The sequence below is a fragment of the Elgaria multicarinata genome, chromosome 9, assembly GCF_023053635.1.
Source record: "Elgaria multicarinata webbii isolate HBS135686 ecotype San Diego chromosome 9, rElgMul1.1.pri, whole genome shotgun sequence".
Classification (NCBI taxonomy): Eukaryota; Metazoa; Chordata; class Lepidosauria; order Squamata; family Anguidae; genus Elgaria; species Elgaria multicarinata.
The window spans coordinates 47,514,506-47,532,176 of record NC_086179.1 but is presented as its reverse complement, the minus strand read 5'-3'; the positions used below and the strand labels follow the sequence as shown (position 1 = coordinate 47,532,176).

Sequence of the window (17,671 nt, the reverse complement as noted above, 5' to 3'; positions counted from 1 at the left end):
AGAAACAGAATACAAATACTTAAATTAATTAGCGGCCCTTTTTTCCAAACTCTCCATTGTTGATGGGACTGAAACACCACAGAAGAATCAAGCCCTTTATTGTAGGAGATGAAATAGGAAGGGACACAGGATAAGGGGACAAGTTTTAATCTTGTATATAGTCGTTTGGAGTCAGACGTTGCGACTCAAACAGCATAGGAGAGTTTTAAAAAATGGAATAGTTATTCAACGTTCATTGCCAGTTACATATATGAGATACTACTGTTTAGCTAGTAAGTATATGTATGCATTATATACATAATTGGACATTTATGTCAGTAAATATGAAAATGTACCACAAATATGCCATGCACTGCAGCTTTATACAGATTTGTTAGAATGAGGGAGCATAATAATAATAAGGAGAAACAGATTGCAACCAACCGTTATATAAAAAAAGATATTTTTCTATTAAGATCTAGTCAAAGACCTTCTGACAAATTCCAGCTGTCTACTCTAACAGCATAGACTGTACTTGAAACAACACACTAGTGGCTATAACAGCTAGAGACAGATGCCAAGTCATACTTCCACAGTCTTGACCTCACATTGATTCAGCTGAAGCTGTTTCAGCATGTATGGTAAGCCAGCAAAACTACCATATGGGGTGTGATGCAGAAATGTGCAGCTCATATTAATTATAGGAATCCCATGCTCTTGCCAGATATTCATACAATACAGGGAATGTAGTGGTCTCATATGATGGAACATCATTTATATGACAGAGTTGTAAACCACTGCCTGATTTGTATGTATACCACGCACAAAGCTGCATGCTGCACTTCACCAATGCAGGCTGGTAATTGGGTACCAGGTGGGCATTTCCAATGTTCTCTTGAGTCCCATTTTGAAAATGCATCCTGGTCAAAGAGTCAGTGTGATATAGTGGATAAAGTGCTCCATTTGGGTTTGGATTGGGGAGAACCACATTCAAAACCCTGTTTAGATATGGAACTCACTAGGTGACCATAGTCTACTCACTGGGCCTTTTCAAAAGGAATGCTAAACTACAATTTAGTGTTATGTACACAAGTTTCACACTTCCCCTCTCCTCCTCTGGCATGACCATGAGGGGAAGATGAAAACCTTTTGCTTTTAGACGCTCATCTTCTTGAGAAGTTCCATTACATCTGAACTCAGAGGAACTCTGATTAATAAATTGTGGTTAATATAAACAAGGTAGGATCACTACATTTTTTTGATCTTGGCTTCTTAATTTAAATTAACATTTATACCTAATAGGACACTCTGGTTAGTTTAAAAGCAGAAGTGGATGCTTCCAATCTACTCTTTGCAACCATCCCAGGGGAGGAAAGGGAAGGCTCAACTATGTAATGCTAAACTACCATTTAGCATTGCATCCTTCTTCAAGCCTGATCTGTTTGACAGTATTGTTGGAAAGATGAAATATGGCAAAATGCACACACAAATGAACCCATGAATATTCTGAGTCCCTTGTTCTAAGTAAACAGATTGCTGTTTCTACAATCCTTGTATCTGTGTGGCAGATAATTCAATCTTTACTGCTTTTAAGTTGAACTATGAAAGTATTCAGTCTCCTGGTTTTCCTGGGTGACCACACTTTTGATTGGTATCTTAAGAACGTCAGCATTCATATTTTAAAAGTTCCTAATGCTTAATGATTGCACTGTTTTCCATGAGCAGCCTTCTGTCAGCTTACGGTTCCTAGGATCACACCTGCAACACCAGTGCATTAATGAAAAAGCAACGTTCCTAGTTCTGCCAGACCATCCTTTAAAAGTAGTCAAGACTGGTTATTTAGAGAAAAATACCATCTGTTGCCAATATAGTCAGTGATAAGGAGTTGCCTAAATATAAAAAGAGAGGAGATTGTTTAATTCATCAACCTCACACTGATAATGAGGATCCAAGATAATGGGGATCCAAGTGAGAGCCAGTGTGGTGCAGTGGCTAGAGTGTTGGACTGGGAGTTGGGAGATCCGGGTTCTGGTCCCCACTCGGCCGCGGAAACCCACTGGGTGACTTTGGGCCAGGCACAGACTCTCAGGCTAACCTACCTCACAGGGTTGTTGTTGTGAGGATAAAGTGGAGAGGAGGAGGAGGATTATGTATGCCGCCTTGGGTTCCTTGCAGGAAAAAAGGTGGGATATAAATAAAATAAATACCTGAAGCAGAAATGTTATGGACCAAAGCTAGGATCTAATCTAGAGAGTTACCCAGGCGTGTGGGTGCTTAGGTTCCAGAATGTGTGATTGGCAAGTAGTAGGATGCCTCAGCATTGGACCAGCCAGGTATGAATACCAGGTGTCTTACCTTTTGCCCTTGCCTGATAACAGAGCTGAACCTACTACCTTTTGATTTTTTCAGTATATATGATGGCTGTTATAAAATATAAACTATTAGAAGGGGGCACTCTAATTAATACTTTCTTATTTTTTTTACTGATTTTTAAAAATCAGAGTAAAGAAATTTACAGAAAGATTGTGCCTTTGAAAATATTCTTGCATGCTTTACATAATCTTAAAGGATCTAGGTTGCTATTCTCAATATGTTCTTGTCTGTGTTTTAAGCAAGTCTTTCCTTGAGCCAAAGCTTTCTGTGGCTTTTTAGTGCCAGGTCTCAGCCTTGCTACATACAGAGTAATAGTAAATTAGGAAGTGCCTTTGAGCATGCTCAGATTGTCTTTCTCTTGTCACTGACAAAGCAAAAACAGCCCCACATGTCATGGATTAGTCAGACCAGCCCTTTCATTTAGGAAATCATATTAAAACCAGTTTGAGTTTGGGTTGGATTTACAATAGACATATTTCAACAGTACCTCTCAAGTTTTCCTCTGTTTTTGGAGACGACGTCATCGGTACAGTCCTCCAGTTTGTCTGAGTTCCTTTTTAGGTTGTAAATAGGTATAAAAGCCATGACATAAATTTATTACTGGTAATAAAAGAATGTCATGGTTGATTTTTACAGTATGTACTGTCAGAAGGTATCACTACTTATTTGAATGTTACATAATCATTAGGAGAAAGTTGATATAATTTTTAGAGAATGTATAAGATGACCCTGATAACATATTTTCAGGTGGTTTGAAAAAAGTTTAGCCATGTTAGGTTGTTTAGGACACATCAAAAGGCAAATAAATATAATATGGGCATCCATAGTTATAATAACTTGACTTCATAAACTATAGTACTCAATTCACAATTTCCTCTGAAAGTAGAGCTTGCTTATGAATCTTCAAAATCTAATTTCACTTAGAGATGGTTCACTAAATCTATAAATTAAAATTTGCTACTGGAAAATATGTTCTTTTTTTATTCCAAAACTATGTACCAAATGATATGTAACTGGCCTTTATAATATTGCATTGATTAATATGACAGCACTAATCATTTCTATAAACCCTAAGATCTCAAAATGTGATGAAGTGTGTGCATGTGTGTGTGTGTGTGACTCTGGTTTTATTTTTTTAAACTTCCAAGACAAAAAGGAATCTTTGCTCAAGTATCACAGTCCAATAGCTTTGTTTCTTATTATCTAGTGTGAGCTCACACAACAGAGTCCTGCACATTGAAATATTTTCTCATTTTAAGGAATTAATGGCTCTCCAACAGTCCTTTAACATGTAAAATGAGTAGGTTACTTGTGTCCAGTACATCCAAAAAGAGCCAGGATAAAATAAACATAAGGAGTTAGATATCTTGGAAAAAATCTGTCATGGGTTTGGGTTAATCATCTCCAGAAGAAATTCAACTTGATGCCTGAAATGTAAGACTTCTTGGAGAATGCAGCAAAGCCTGAGGCAGTGTTGATCTGAAGGAGTGCTCTCCATGGGTCAGAGCTGCTTTGCTGGCAGAGTGCAAACCTAGTTCACAACAGCAGTGCTCTGAAAAGTTGTAAGACAGCACGACCCTTCCAATGCACACGTTGGAGGTTCAGTTACATAGTTGAAATTGTCTGCTTTCTCATTGTTTAAAATAAAAAAATTAAATAAAATCTGTGCCTGATTTTCCAATCTGCTTGTGAATAACAAATACAGAGTCATAGAAATACATAGAGAATACTCGAGAATAAAACGGTAGTGTAGCTTCAGCACCAGGTTAAAAGTCAACAAAGGAAACACCTTCACGAAACATTAGAGGTGATAGTAAATGCTGTATTGTGGTTAAAGTAAACGTTATTTTAATTATATACCTAATATATGCCTAATAATTTCATTTTGGTAATACTTTGTCATAAACCCTATTTCTTTGGTCTCATTCTGTTTCTAGAATCTTTATATTTAGAACAAAAATCATTTCACTCACTCCTCTATGTGGAAATATGACTCCCTTCTGCAATTAGAAGGTGAATTGGTCAGTTCTTGTTACTATTGTGATATTCAGCTTTTTAAATATATATATTTATTTCTATTTAAAATATTTCTTGGCCGCCTTTCAGGGCAGAAGTCCTCCAAAGGTGGTTTATAGCAATAAATTCAACACTAGAAGAAAGTTGTCTCTAACAGGATCTTTCAATGTTGTAAATTTAATGAAACGGAAGTATTGGGGGAAAGGTGGGATTTCTGTGTTTGAAAATACATGAAGATACATGCAGCCTGATCTTAATCATGTTTACTTGGACAAGCAAATTCACTGGTTCTGAGTCCCCACTTACAAATCTACAAATTACATCAAAAAAGCCGAAAGTACAGTTCTGGTCACTATGCCATAAAAAAAAAAAAGATTTAAAAAATTGTAGTGAATCTATCAATTTCGTTTTTCCCTTAGTCAGTTTTTTTAAAAAATCTCCAATTATTTCTGTCCTGAATATGAAGAAATTTCTTTTAAAAAACAAACTGAAACAAAATGTTCACCCATCTGTACCAGCCAAATTGAATAGTTACAGCTGTTCTCAGCACAGGGAGTACTACGTTGTACCTGCCTACTCTACAGCTGTTAAAGGTGAGGAGCCTGTTCAGCACTACATGATTGAACATGGTATTCAAACCCAGATGTATAAAAGTGTATAAAAGCACTCAAAACCTTGGGCCGCGATGGATGAATCTGTCAGTTTTACTTTCTCCCACATCCAATTTTTGTTTTTGTTGTTTTTTAAAAAATAAATAAACTTAATTCTTTTTGTCTCAACTGACAAGAAATGTGCATATTTTGGTAAATTCGTGTCGACAACTACTGAAACAAAATCCTCACCCATTCCTGTTGCAAAACAAGGAAAGGTGCAGAAAAAAAAAAAAGACAACTGAAATGATTGATGGGCTGGAGCAATTCCCCTATGAGGGAAAAAAATTCAATATTTAGCTTGGAAATAAAGTGAGTATGGGGGAAACATTATAGGGGATATAAAATGAGGCATGGTATGGGGGGAAAAGTGGATAGGAGTTTCTCTCTCTCTTTCTCTCTCATAATCCTGGAATCGGGTCATCCCATCAAGCTAAATGGTTGGAGATTCAGGACAGATGAGAGGCAGTACTTCTTCTCGGCACATTGTTAAACTATAGAATTTGCTACTGCAAAATATGGTGATGTCCACCAACTTGGACAGCTTTAAAAGGGGATTTGACAAATTCATGGAGGAGAAGGCTATCTGTGGCTACTCCTCCTGATGACTATATATTACTTTCAGTATCAGAAGCAGCATGCCTCTGTATGCCAGTTGCCAGGGGACACTAGCAGGTGGATGCTCTTGTGCTCATGTCTACTGATGGGCTTCCCATGGGCATCTGGTTGGCCACTGTGGGAACAGAATACTGGACTAGATAGGCCTCTGGCTCTTTGTCTGTTGTTAGTGCCCATGTGTTCCTTCCTATATTACATTACTTCACTTGGAGAACACTACCACATACATTAATTTATAATATGGCCATTAGTTTTCATATACAGGAATGAAACAAAGGAAACTGGACCTCTCATTGCCCCAGCATCCACTAGAAGAAGTAATTATGGATCAGTTAGATGGGTTTATCTAGCTTAATTATATTAGCATGTTTTGGGTGATATTAGCCATCACATATCTGTTCAAGCAAAGATGAAAGCTACAATTTGGTGCATGCACCTTTTCTGGATATAGCCCCACAATGTTGGTATTAATCTGTTTAAGGGATGGGTCCTCCCATATTACTGAAAGGGTCTCTAAGTTTCTCATGACCTCAATGCAAATTAGAAAAATAACATTGCAATCCTTCTAAGAGAAGCAACTCACCAAGCTGTATTTTGGTTTTATGTCACTTTTTATCTATCCTTTGTATGTTTTGGTGTTGATTTTGCTGGTCTGTGACCGTAATAAATAACAATGAATGAAAAAAAAATGGTGCATGCTAATTAGGGCTGTGCACCACCTCGCGTCCCAATCCTGATCCTGAACCAATATCGGCCCACCTCGATCCGGATCAGGCCTAGATCTGGCTGAAGTGATCCAGAGTGGAGCAGATTTATTTGTTTGTTTGTTTATTTATTTATTTATTTATTTATTTATTTATTACATTTCTATACCACCCAATAGCTGGAGCTCTCTGGGCAGTTCACAAAAAGATCAAACTGGCTTCAAAGTGCTTCGGGATGCTTTGGCCCAATCCAGAGCGATGATGAGCCGCTGCCACTGCTGACCCATGGGACTTACCTGAGCCATCCAGCAGCTGGCTGTCCTTGATGACAGCCACCATTTTTAAGGAAGATGGTGGCTTTGTCATTTTCTAGATCCATAAAGGGCAATTTCTGGGTGAGGCTGTGGCTTAGAGGGCAAGCAGGAAGGGGAGGGCGAGGAGGTCCCAGCACAACCCTATTGCTGATTTCAGTGCAACTCAATTCAAAGTACACATGCATAAATAGGAGCACATTAGCTAACATTGGTGGTAATATCATGAGATGACTCATGTATTATCATGTAAAAGGACTTTTTCTAAAAATCTGGAATGACATCTTCTTTATCTGGCCAGTTGCTGCAAAATCCTTTGGCACCTGTTGTCATTAAAACAGATGACTTGTTTCACCACCTCTTACTGAAAAAGCCCTGTACTTGGGTTCCCAACTCAAGTTTAACTTAATGGAGAACATGATCCTTTCTTCTACTATCACGGCTCAAGTAAAAGCTTTTGTGACAACTATGGCTGAACCATATGAAAGGCAAGTATTATTATTATTATTATTATTATTATTATTATTATTATTATTTATTTATATAGCACCATCAATGTACATGGTATGAACTCGGCCATACTTGCCTCCTTAAACCCTGCCAACTGTCCCTATGTAACTATACTTTAATCCAAGGATGCAGTGCTTGGGATAAAGTATATCTGAAGGCACTAAGGCCAACCATCATCTCCACCTGCCTTCCTGACAAAAACAAAAAGCACTTCTGGTGCTTTTCTGCAGCAGTAGAGGTTGTTGCTACCTTGGCAAGCTGAATAAAGAAAGTGTCTCCTCTAAGTACTGAAAGCCTAGCATGCCGTTTAAGTCCTAGGTTTCACTATGATTCCACGGCTGAACACAGGATTGGGCATGGTCCTATGCATGTTTACTCAGAAGTAAACCTGACCAAGTCCAGTGGGATTTACTCCCAAATAACTATGTTTAGGTTTGCAGCCACTATACAACTGAAGTCGGCATTTACATTTTAAAAATTAAACCATACTTTTCGCTTTTTTAGTAAACAAATATACTTATTTTGATATCAGTAGGATTTTTCCCTGCTTCAACAGAGGGTAATTTTAAAACTTTATCAAACAGTATAAATCAGGCAATACAAAAGATTTAATTCTTAATCTTTGAGTGTTTTTCCTTTCCCACCCCCCTCATGATTTAAGCTCAGTAATTTTTCCATATCCCACACACAAAGTATTGATGGAAGCGAAGGAAGAATGTTGACATATTTTATACTGCATAAGGCAGTCATTTGGAGGAATAAACCCCTGACTGCTGAAGCATTTCAAATCCTTTTCATCTGACCAGTCAGTGACCTGATGACTATTTCCTGCCCCTAAATAAGGTTGTGACCCAGGTCTTAGAGTGCAAAAGACAGATAATTTTAGTAACAACTTAAATTCAAATAGGTTTTGCTGAGTGGAGGAGGGGGCAACAGAAAAGTGAGGATAGCATATTTGCAAGGAAGATTAAATTATTATAGTTTGTTTTATTTATTTATTTATTTATTTATTTTAATCTGCTCAATAACAAAAGTTCTCTGTATGGATTACAAAAGCTTAAAGAATAAAATGCAACACAAAACCTAAAAGAATAAAATGCAATGCAATAATAATACATGTATTATTCTTAAAAACAAATAGCTATACCACAGGACCACAGTGCATTTTTCCTTAATTAATTGTCTTGATTTCTACTTTCTACATAGTCACTGTGAGCCATGAATTGCTCTCAGCTAAACATTTCTAGTCTCAGTTCACACACATTGGTCAATTATGGAAGTTCCACCTAGAAAATGGAGGGCCAAGCTAGACTATATCACATTCATACAATTAGCAATTGTGTGGATAGCTTCATCAAAGTAAATGGTAGGCATGGCTCCCTTTCCCCTATCCAGATCAGGACGCTGGTCTGTGGTGGTGAGGAGTTTGGGAGGCTTTCAAACTTTGCCCTCCCCTCTCCCCACCTCCGCTGTGACCAAATTGGAAGCACAAGCCTGTTATTTGCTTTGCGAGAAAAGCTTCCAAATAATACCCCAATGGAAGCTTTCCTTTCAGTGCAAATAACAGGTGCTTGGACCCAATCTGGGTAGAAAGGTTAAAGCCCTGTTACTCCCATGCAGGATCCATATCTGTCCTGCATCTGCTATTTATATTGTTCTATGTGAACAGCATCTCCTATAATTAGGCCCTAAATATTCATATCCAAGCAAGATGTACCGACTGCATGAAGAGAAAACATACTCTCTGTCAATATGTATTTGTCTTATATAGCAATGCATACTACTATTTGGCATTCACAAGGAAAATAGCTAGCTAAAGAGTAGTTAAAAAGTGGAGCTTCACATTTGGAGTGGGGATTTTAATCTGCTTTGTATGAAGTATGAATGTGTGAAATGAGGGTTTTGATTTGCATTGATAATTGCAAATGTGGAATTAGGATGTGAACATTGCTCTAAATTAATTATTCTGGGATCAAAAGGTGTGTTCTGGTGTATGAACCCCTAATACATTTCACATAGCAGATGTTGGCAGATGAGTGGGATATAAATGATAAAAATATATTTCACAAACACATTGATGCGGACAGAAACAATTCACACATTCATGGTCTTGTTGTTACAGTGATACTGCTGTTGTTGTGCCATGGTGTCTTCCGATTGACCTAAGCTTGGCCTGTATTTCATACACACTCACCCTTTAAACATGCAACTCTTTTAGGTGTGTGTATTAGGACATCGAAATCCCTATACAAGGGCATTTTGTTGATACTGTAATGTGATTGACTTGAAATTTTTATGTGGAAATTCCTGAGTTTTTTACCCTGTGTATAGGAACTAAAGTATTATGAAGGATTAATTGTCCTAATGAGGTCAGAGAAATGCAGCATTCCAAAAAGGCTGTTTCCTTGTGACAACATTTTTAATATTGAACACACATTTATGTCTCCCCACCCTCTTTTTATTACTAATAAAATTGTGGATCGGCCATGTGTTATAACTTCTTTTGATGATGTGAAATGTTATTTTATCCAAAATACTGTGAAAAGACTACAAAATTGAAAACTAGATATTGAAAATGTGGTGCTCTTAAATAAAAGGAGCAAAGTCCTTTTACACTTTTTACAAGTATACCTTTTACACTTTCCAGATAAGCTGCACAAACAGAAAGTAAGTACACTAGATTTAGGAACTTTTATGAGAAATTGTAGGTATGGTTACAAATGATTCAGATATTTAATAATGGGACTATGCAGCAGTATAACCCCTTGACATTTCTCTAGTAAGAGTTAGAACATGTGTTATGTCTAAAGTATGCTTTCCAGCTTGAGTCTTCACATTTGAAACTACTAACACGTGCATTCTGAAACATGTAGGTTTTCATGTCGAAGAAACTAATCAGTTTGTACCTGATTAATTTTCCTACACTATCAACAGATCCTCAAGTATCTGCAAGTGTATAACCAAGGACCAGAGGGCTGGCGAGGTCAGCTTTGACACTGCTAATCACTTGTTCAAAGATGGGAGGTAGAAAGACCTGGACTGAGCACTTCCAATGCCCCCCAATTGGGGATGCATGAATCTGATCCAACATGGATGATATTGGACATGGTCCTGACTGTCCAAGGTGGTGGGAGGTCTGTCTTCCACATTTTTGTGAGTATTACGGAGGTACCCAGGCCCAGAAATGGGATCTATATGCAGGAGCCTGATTCTGCAAATTAATTGTTCATGCTAGATCAGGCCAACTGCCAGCAATACACATCAAAACAAAACAAGGGGAAATCATCAAGGTTAATTGTCTTTTTCTCTCTTCACATCACTAGGAGCATGACTGTAGATACACATTTCTTTTTAAATAGTTACATTACAATTGTACAGAATGATAAACAATCCATTATAGTAAAGTGTTCCTTGCTGAAGTAAATAAAATTAATATTTCACATTATTCTAAATTGACAGCTTGTGTCAAATGGAAAGCAAAGCCCATAAGAATAACTCCTGTAGGTAAGATAACGAATAAGGAATTAAAAAGAATATATGGTTTATACTGTCAGCAAAGCTTTCTGATTTAACCTACAGATGACCTGGCTTTGTTTGTTCAGATGACAGGTCTAAAAGTGTACAGGGAATATTCCCTTGTAATACAATGATTTGCCACAAGCCCTGACCTCACTGACTGTCAGGGAGCAGGTCTGAATTGGCCCTTTCTCTGATATCGTGACACTGCTTCTGTTGCCTCGATTGTGACCTCTGATTGAAAGATACCCCTGGGACTTCTCTATAATAAGCATGACTCCTGACTCTTAACCAGGTCTGCTTTCTTAGATTTTTGTCAGGCTTTCCAAGTAGTCCATGCTATATACGCTAAAATTTACTTGAGCTGTTATGGTGCTCTGTGATTTAGCTATGCTCTTTGAAACTTTTTTTTTTTTTTTTTGGAGTATTCATTTTGCAAATGGAAAAGTATCCTGAGGTCATGTAATATACAAGTAACTTCCTTATTAGGCGTCCATGTATTGTATATTCTGTTGATGGTGTTACGATTTTGAATGGGTGTTTTTTTTAAAAAAAAAAAAATCTCAAATACTGGATAGATTGCAACCCTTTTAAAACTGGAGAACTTTATGTAGCTCAAGTGTCACTGACCACAGACCTTTTTAGATCTTCCCACCCCCTCTGGTACCTGTCAACTTGCCCAGTTTACTGAACTGTCAATTTTAAAGCTTCCAAATTCCCTAAGCAATACATGAGAATAACTTAGTTACCCTGACACTCATTGTTTCGCTTTGTGTCACAAGGTGCTGCTTCCTTGCCCAACTATCTTCCATTATGATTTTCTAGACTTTTCTTTTTTGCATCACATGTCTCCCTGTGTTGCTGCTATGTATGATTCTCAATTATATCCTACAGAAGGCACTTGCAGTATGAATATACTCCGATGGCTCTCAGAGTATGGTACAAGGTTCTACTGATGGCCATAGTCCTTGGTCACTCCCAATGATACCTGTAGGTAATGCTCCTGTGCTTTTGCCCAGTACCAAAGCAGCAAAGAAATGTGCCACCTGTGAAAGTTTTCACCCAACCCTGTGTTATACGCTCATCATGCCATTGGCATATAGATGGCACTAGGCTGGTCAGACATACATTCCCAACTGAAAACAAGTATCCCCTGCCCTGCCACTTTCTCTCCCCTTAGCTCCTCCCTTCATGAGCTGGCTTCAGCTTGCTAATTGTAGTTAGCTTATACCAGGCTTCAACATCCAGCTGTGCTTCAGATATTTTAGACTTCAACTCCCATCAGCCCCAACCAGCATATTCAGGAATGCCAAGAGTTATACACGGGGGGGGGGGGGGGAACCATAATTCTTTGTTATGACTGAAATAGGAAACTGTAATTTAATGTCTGTTTACTAACCTGAAGCTTAAATCATGTTCAACCCATGATTAAGATCCTGCTTCATAAACTGGCATTATACCACAATTGCCCCTTTCATAAAGGGGAACTGTAGTTTAAACCAACCAGGATTGGCAAGGAGTGAAGGAAAGAGTGAGAGAGGAGCCCAGGTACCCGATGCTTGTTCCCTGCTTGCTAAACTATGATTTAGGAAGCCAGGAATGTATATCTGAACCAGGCCATTGTCACTTTGACATGTACACTGTCTAATAAGATAGTTATATTTTAATCAGCCTTTACCCTCTGGTTCACTTATGTTTGAGCAGGTTAGGTAGATGTAGGAGACTTTCTGTGCCTTTGGGGTGGATTACACTGTAATGAGACCCATGATTCTGAAATTTCAAAAGGCATATTCAAGATTGGGGATCTAGCCACAGATAACATCTGTGAGATCCTTTGCAAGAGCACTGCATTGTTCTTTCTTGTTCAGACACAGCAGTAAGTCCCGAAAGTGCAATAATGTGTACTGGAGCAGACTCACTTGCACTAAGTGGTTGGCACATGGAATAGATATTATTGCTTTAACTATACGTTAATACATCCTACTCTGATGAAAGTAGCTGTTTGCAATAAGTGTGTATGATATGCAGATATACAGATAGCTTTATTCTAATTGTCCACATTTCCCAGTTTGCAATATTCACCCTGAACATTGGTTTAGAAAGTAACGGTACAATAAAAGAAATATGGTGGGTAGATTTGATTTACCTATTCCCTTGTTTAAAAGCACTTTCCTTAATGCAAACTTTGTTTTCAAAGACTTCAGCCCTGGTGCAAATCATTACGATCAAAGTATAAACCACTTACTTTTATAAGGAAAAATCTCAATTACTGTGCTTTGCTTTCAGACCACAAATAAGATTGCCGTGATACCTGCCTTCCATTTTTCTTAATGCAACCTCAAGCAAGGTTTAAACAAAAAACAAAAAACACCCTAAACATTAGATCTGAATGCTGGCACAGTGTTACAAAGCTCCGAAATTCATCCAGGATGCATGAACTGAATGACTACTTTCTTTATTAATCTTACTTTGGCAGCAGTAGCACTGATGTTTTGTGTAGGAGGTGAATTATTCCTATAAATCAGAAAAGTTAAACAGTGGCTTAAATCATAGAATTTATCCAGGCTCCATGTATGCCCGTTTTTACTCAACCTCCTCTTTCCATACAATCAGATTATTTGCTCATTTTATTAACCAGTTGAGTTCCAAAGAAGATAGTTCCTAATGTAAGTTCACATTGAACTGTGTTCATAATAATGTCAGAAAGTAGTTTGAACATTGTTCAGTAATATTTCTGCAATTATTTTTCACCTACTGTATATGGCTAAAGAGTTGATATGAATGTATTCATGAAAAGACAAGTAGAAAGTCTGATTTCAATAGCAGTTGCTCTCATGAAGTCTTCAATCCACATGTGCAGCTAAGACTTTTTTCTGAGTGTTTCCAGGTAGCCACCAAGCCTCTTTTTATGCTTGGGATAAGATGGGATGCTTTTTTTTAATGGTGGTGGTAAAGAACACACTGTGGTGGATACAAGCAGACCTGAGGATCACAATCAAAGGATTGTGTGAATGTATTAATGAAGTACACAAATTCCAAATAACTTTAAGACGGGATTCATATAATTTTGCAAGATGATAATTTTTGTTCCTTAAATCGTCTTCCAAACTCCTATAATATGACAACAATATAGCCACATTTACTTGACATTTTTATAGCCTGGTACTAGAATTTGCTGCATCTGCAAATAGATGGTTAGGCTGACACTCACGTGATGTCACTGCCGCCTTGGAGGGACTAAGGTTCCTCTTCACAATACTGATTCCCCCATTTGTGTCTATTTACAGAAAAAAGATTATGAATTTCCTTAAAATGTGCTGGTTTCTCCACTCTGGTGTTTGCAATGTGGTTCTTTGTCCCTGTTCAGAAAATTCTACAGCGAAACTAGTCCATCTAGTACAGACATGTCTTGCTACCATATCTAATTGATGCAATTACCTAATTGAAACGTTTCAACCTAGCCCACAACCCGGTTGTATTTAAGCTAATTGCATCTGTTTAACTGCACCTCTTTCCATTATAATGTGCATTTAATTTTACTTAAATATATATAATTTATGGAGGTCAACAAACAGATTTTTTAAAAAGGTGGTTATAGTGAATTATGGGCACTATATCCACAATCATTTATATTTGCCGATTTGATGAAACTTCAGGTTTTCTTTTTCTTTTTTTCTGATTTAGTTCTTTGAATGCCACATGCTCTGTTCTTCTCCCCAATACTGCAGTATACATCTCCCTGGTTTTTAAAACTCTCTCTCTCTTTCTCTAACACACACACACAGAGGCTAAATTTGGCTGGCTGGATTGGAAAAATCCTAGGGAATTTAATCATCTGGAAAGGCCTAGGTTACTGTACTGTACTTCCTGAACTGCTCCTGTTATAAATAAACATATCCATCCCAAAGGTCTGCGCTAGTACATACATTAGTGCAATTTTGACATTAAAAAGATGATTAGACTGCAAACCTAAAAAGATTTAGGATGCAATCCTATGCAAATTTGGATAGGGGAAAGAATCCTACAACACCCAGTATTCCCCAGCTAGCCATGCTAGCTAGGTAATGCTTGGAGGTGTAGGTCTTTCTCTGTCTAAATATGCATAGGATTGAGACTTTAACCAGGGAGTAAACTCTATTGAATATTATAGGACTTAGTTCTAAGTGGACATGCATAAGATTGCACTCTAAATATCAGTTACTAGTATAGAAATTGACTAGACCAACTCTTCAATACTGTTACTGTATACTATTTCCCAATATAAGAATGGCATTTTGTGTTGAGATGTAAAATGAAATCAAAGAACCATTGTGATCTGGTTTGAAAGTGAGATATGCTATTATTCAATGTGGTCATAATCTAATCTTAAAATGCCAAATTAAGCAAATGTTCCAGGTTGTTGTTGGTTTTCGTAGATGCATTCATTCAGGACTATGTTCATCACACCAACTGTACAAAATGCAGCATGAAGGGAAGATATAATTGTTCAAAAAAAAGTTAAATATTGTTGCAACTACTGGGTGGTGAATAGCACAGAATGGTCAGTTGACAGGACCTAGTGGTTAACAGATAGTTTAAAATATCTCTATGTTTGAATGAAGTACCCATCAGACTTTAGAAGACAACACCCTTGTAACTAAAGGGGGGAGATCTGAGACTGTTTATGTGTGTAAAAATAAAAAATGATAGCAAGTTGAAATAGAGATAGGAGTGCAGGTATCTGCAGACTCTCTCTCTCTCTCTCTCTCTCTCTCTCTCTCTCTCTCTGTGTGTGTGTGTGTATGTGTATGTGTATGTGTATGTGTATGTGTATGTGTATGTGTATGTGTCTGGTGTGGGTTAGCATACCTTCTACCTCATAAGAATGCTCCACTTCTGTTCTTGTTATCGATTTGAATATAAATCAGTGTTCAGAAAGACATCCAAAGAAAACCAAACCTATGTAGTACTGCCCTTGGAACTTCTCCCCACTTGGCAAAGTGGGGAGTTCACAACAATATAATTAATGTTCAAATCTTTACAACACTTAATTTTGCTTATTTGCTTGCCAACTTCTGTTCTTTAGAAATCATAGTCCTATCCTATGCATGTTTATTGTCCATAGGATTGCAGCCTTAGATGTCCGTGGAACAGAATATCTGGCAACATTCCCAAAAAATCTTTATACAGAAGAAACAGTTTTTGCTATTGGCTTATGCTGTTGCTTATGGCAAGGGGAAATAATTAAGAGAAGTTTAAAGTACTAAGAAGATGCTTCCTTATTGCTTTTGAAAATCAAAGTGATAGCAAAGGGTACTTTCCCATGCCTCATAATCAGCACAAGGGATGAAGTGCTCCCACAGATCATCCTGATAAAACATACAGTTTAGGAAGCAGGTGGTGGAGAGATCACTTGATTACGTGCAGTGATCCAAGTTCACAGTATAGAAAATCAGGAATGAATTTGGGAGTTCATTCCAACACTTTGCCCTAAGTGTTTTTACACATCACAAAATCAGCCAGAGGATTCAGGCTTTTCTAGACTAAAAAGACAAGAAACAAAAGGCATGCCCTATATGTACACATATTTAGCACAGAATATCACATATTCCAATGTGAATTTCTTCATTCTATGTTGACTCCTACCAGCTGGTGTGAGCTGGTAAAGTAACTTTTTGAGTGTCTCCTGCATTTCTGAAGCAATGTCTGCACAGGAGATTACCTCACTACAGTCTGGTGCTGTATTTGGTTCACACATGTTTGAATGTGATGGTCTCTTCCTTCTAGTTCTTCTGTATTACAAATTCATCCTGTTATGTACATGTATTATGTTTGGCCGAGGTTTGGTTTCTGACATCATAAGTCATCCCCACCTTCTTCCCCCTTATTTTTTTACATCGTTTGAATAAAACTCTGCAATTGAAACAGATTTTAAATAAACACTGTCACCGCAATCCATTACCTACCTACTACATCTCAGCCCAACTGTCAATGCAGAGCCCATCAGATTTGGCCATGGCCGGGGTATACATAATAAAAAGTAGTAGTGCTGTCACTCAAGGCACAAACACACAATAGGGAGAAAACAAATGGAGTAAGGTCCTGGGGCCTAGGTAGAACAGGACAGGTTGCAGGAGGTGGAAGCACAGCAGGAGCAAAGGTGAGTAGAAAAAGAAAACCCAAAGGCCAGGCGAGAATACTGAACAACACACTTCATGACCAATTCAGGCTGTCAGAATGAACCTGTCTAGTAAAAACTGGACAATTCCATGGTTCTCTTTCCTGAGGCAAAAGACAAAGTGAAGCTCCAGCTATTTAGAGCCACCATTAAATGGGAAACTGCCCTATTAAAAAAAATTTTGGGGGGAGTGTGTTTCTGTGATGTCAAAAGAGGCAATTATAGAAGTCTATTTACTTATCTGCATTTAGTCTCTTCTCTCCGCTGCACTAAACGGTATCTCTCTTACACACACAGCATAACACAACACACACACACACACCTTTGGAACTTTGTTTCTGACTAGATGTTCATTTTGCAAATGTACAGTGTGGTGCAATGTATAGTGAAGGGAGGTAACAAGAAAATTACAGGCTCTACTACCGCCTCTTTTTTTCTTACCATCTTATCAGTTCAATCCTATGCATATTTACTAAATCCCTTTGACACCAGTATTGCTTATTGTCTCATAAATGTGCACAGGATTTTTCTGCGTAAGTCAGTCCTCTGTATTTGAAGTTCCTTTTAGTTTTTGCGAAGTTTAGCCCAAACCTATCTCTAATCTCCACAGGTAAGGAGGAAGAATTTTCTCACATAGATATGTCTGCAGAGAAGATGGAAAGAAACAAAGAACGTACATACCAATGGCTTCATACACAGGTTTGGGATTATGAAGGAGCTAGTCCCAAAAATGAAAAATGGTGAGATCATTGCCTTTAAATTAGATTTTTGGATTGTTATAATACATCATGTAATATGAAACCCATCTTAATTGTCCTAAAACAAATATGCCTTTTT

At 37.7% G+C, this 17,671-nt stretch overlaps 1 protein-coding gene across 1 annotated transcript in view; it reads left to right on the top strand.

Annotated features, from left to right (window-relative positions):
• Nucleotides 1-17,671, top strand: part of LRRIQ1 (leucine rich repeats and IQ motif containing 1) — a 119,663-nt gene that overhangs the window by 80,840 nt on the left and 21,152 nt on the right. Inside the window, exons 23-24 of the mRNA XM_063134706.1 lie at nucleotides 16,951-16,955; nucleotides 17,453-17,574. Of these exons, the coding sequence (XP_062990776.1) occupies nucleotides 16,951-16,955; nucleotides 17,453-17,574 (127 nt within the window). The remainder of the gene's footprint in view (nucleotides 1-16,950; nucleotides 16,956-17,452; nucleotides 17,575-17,671) is intronic.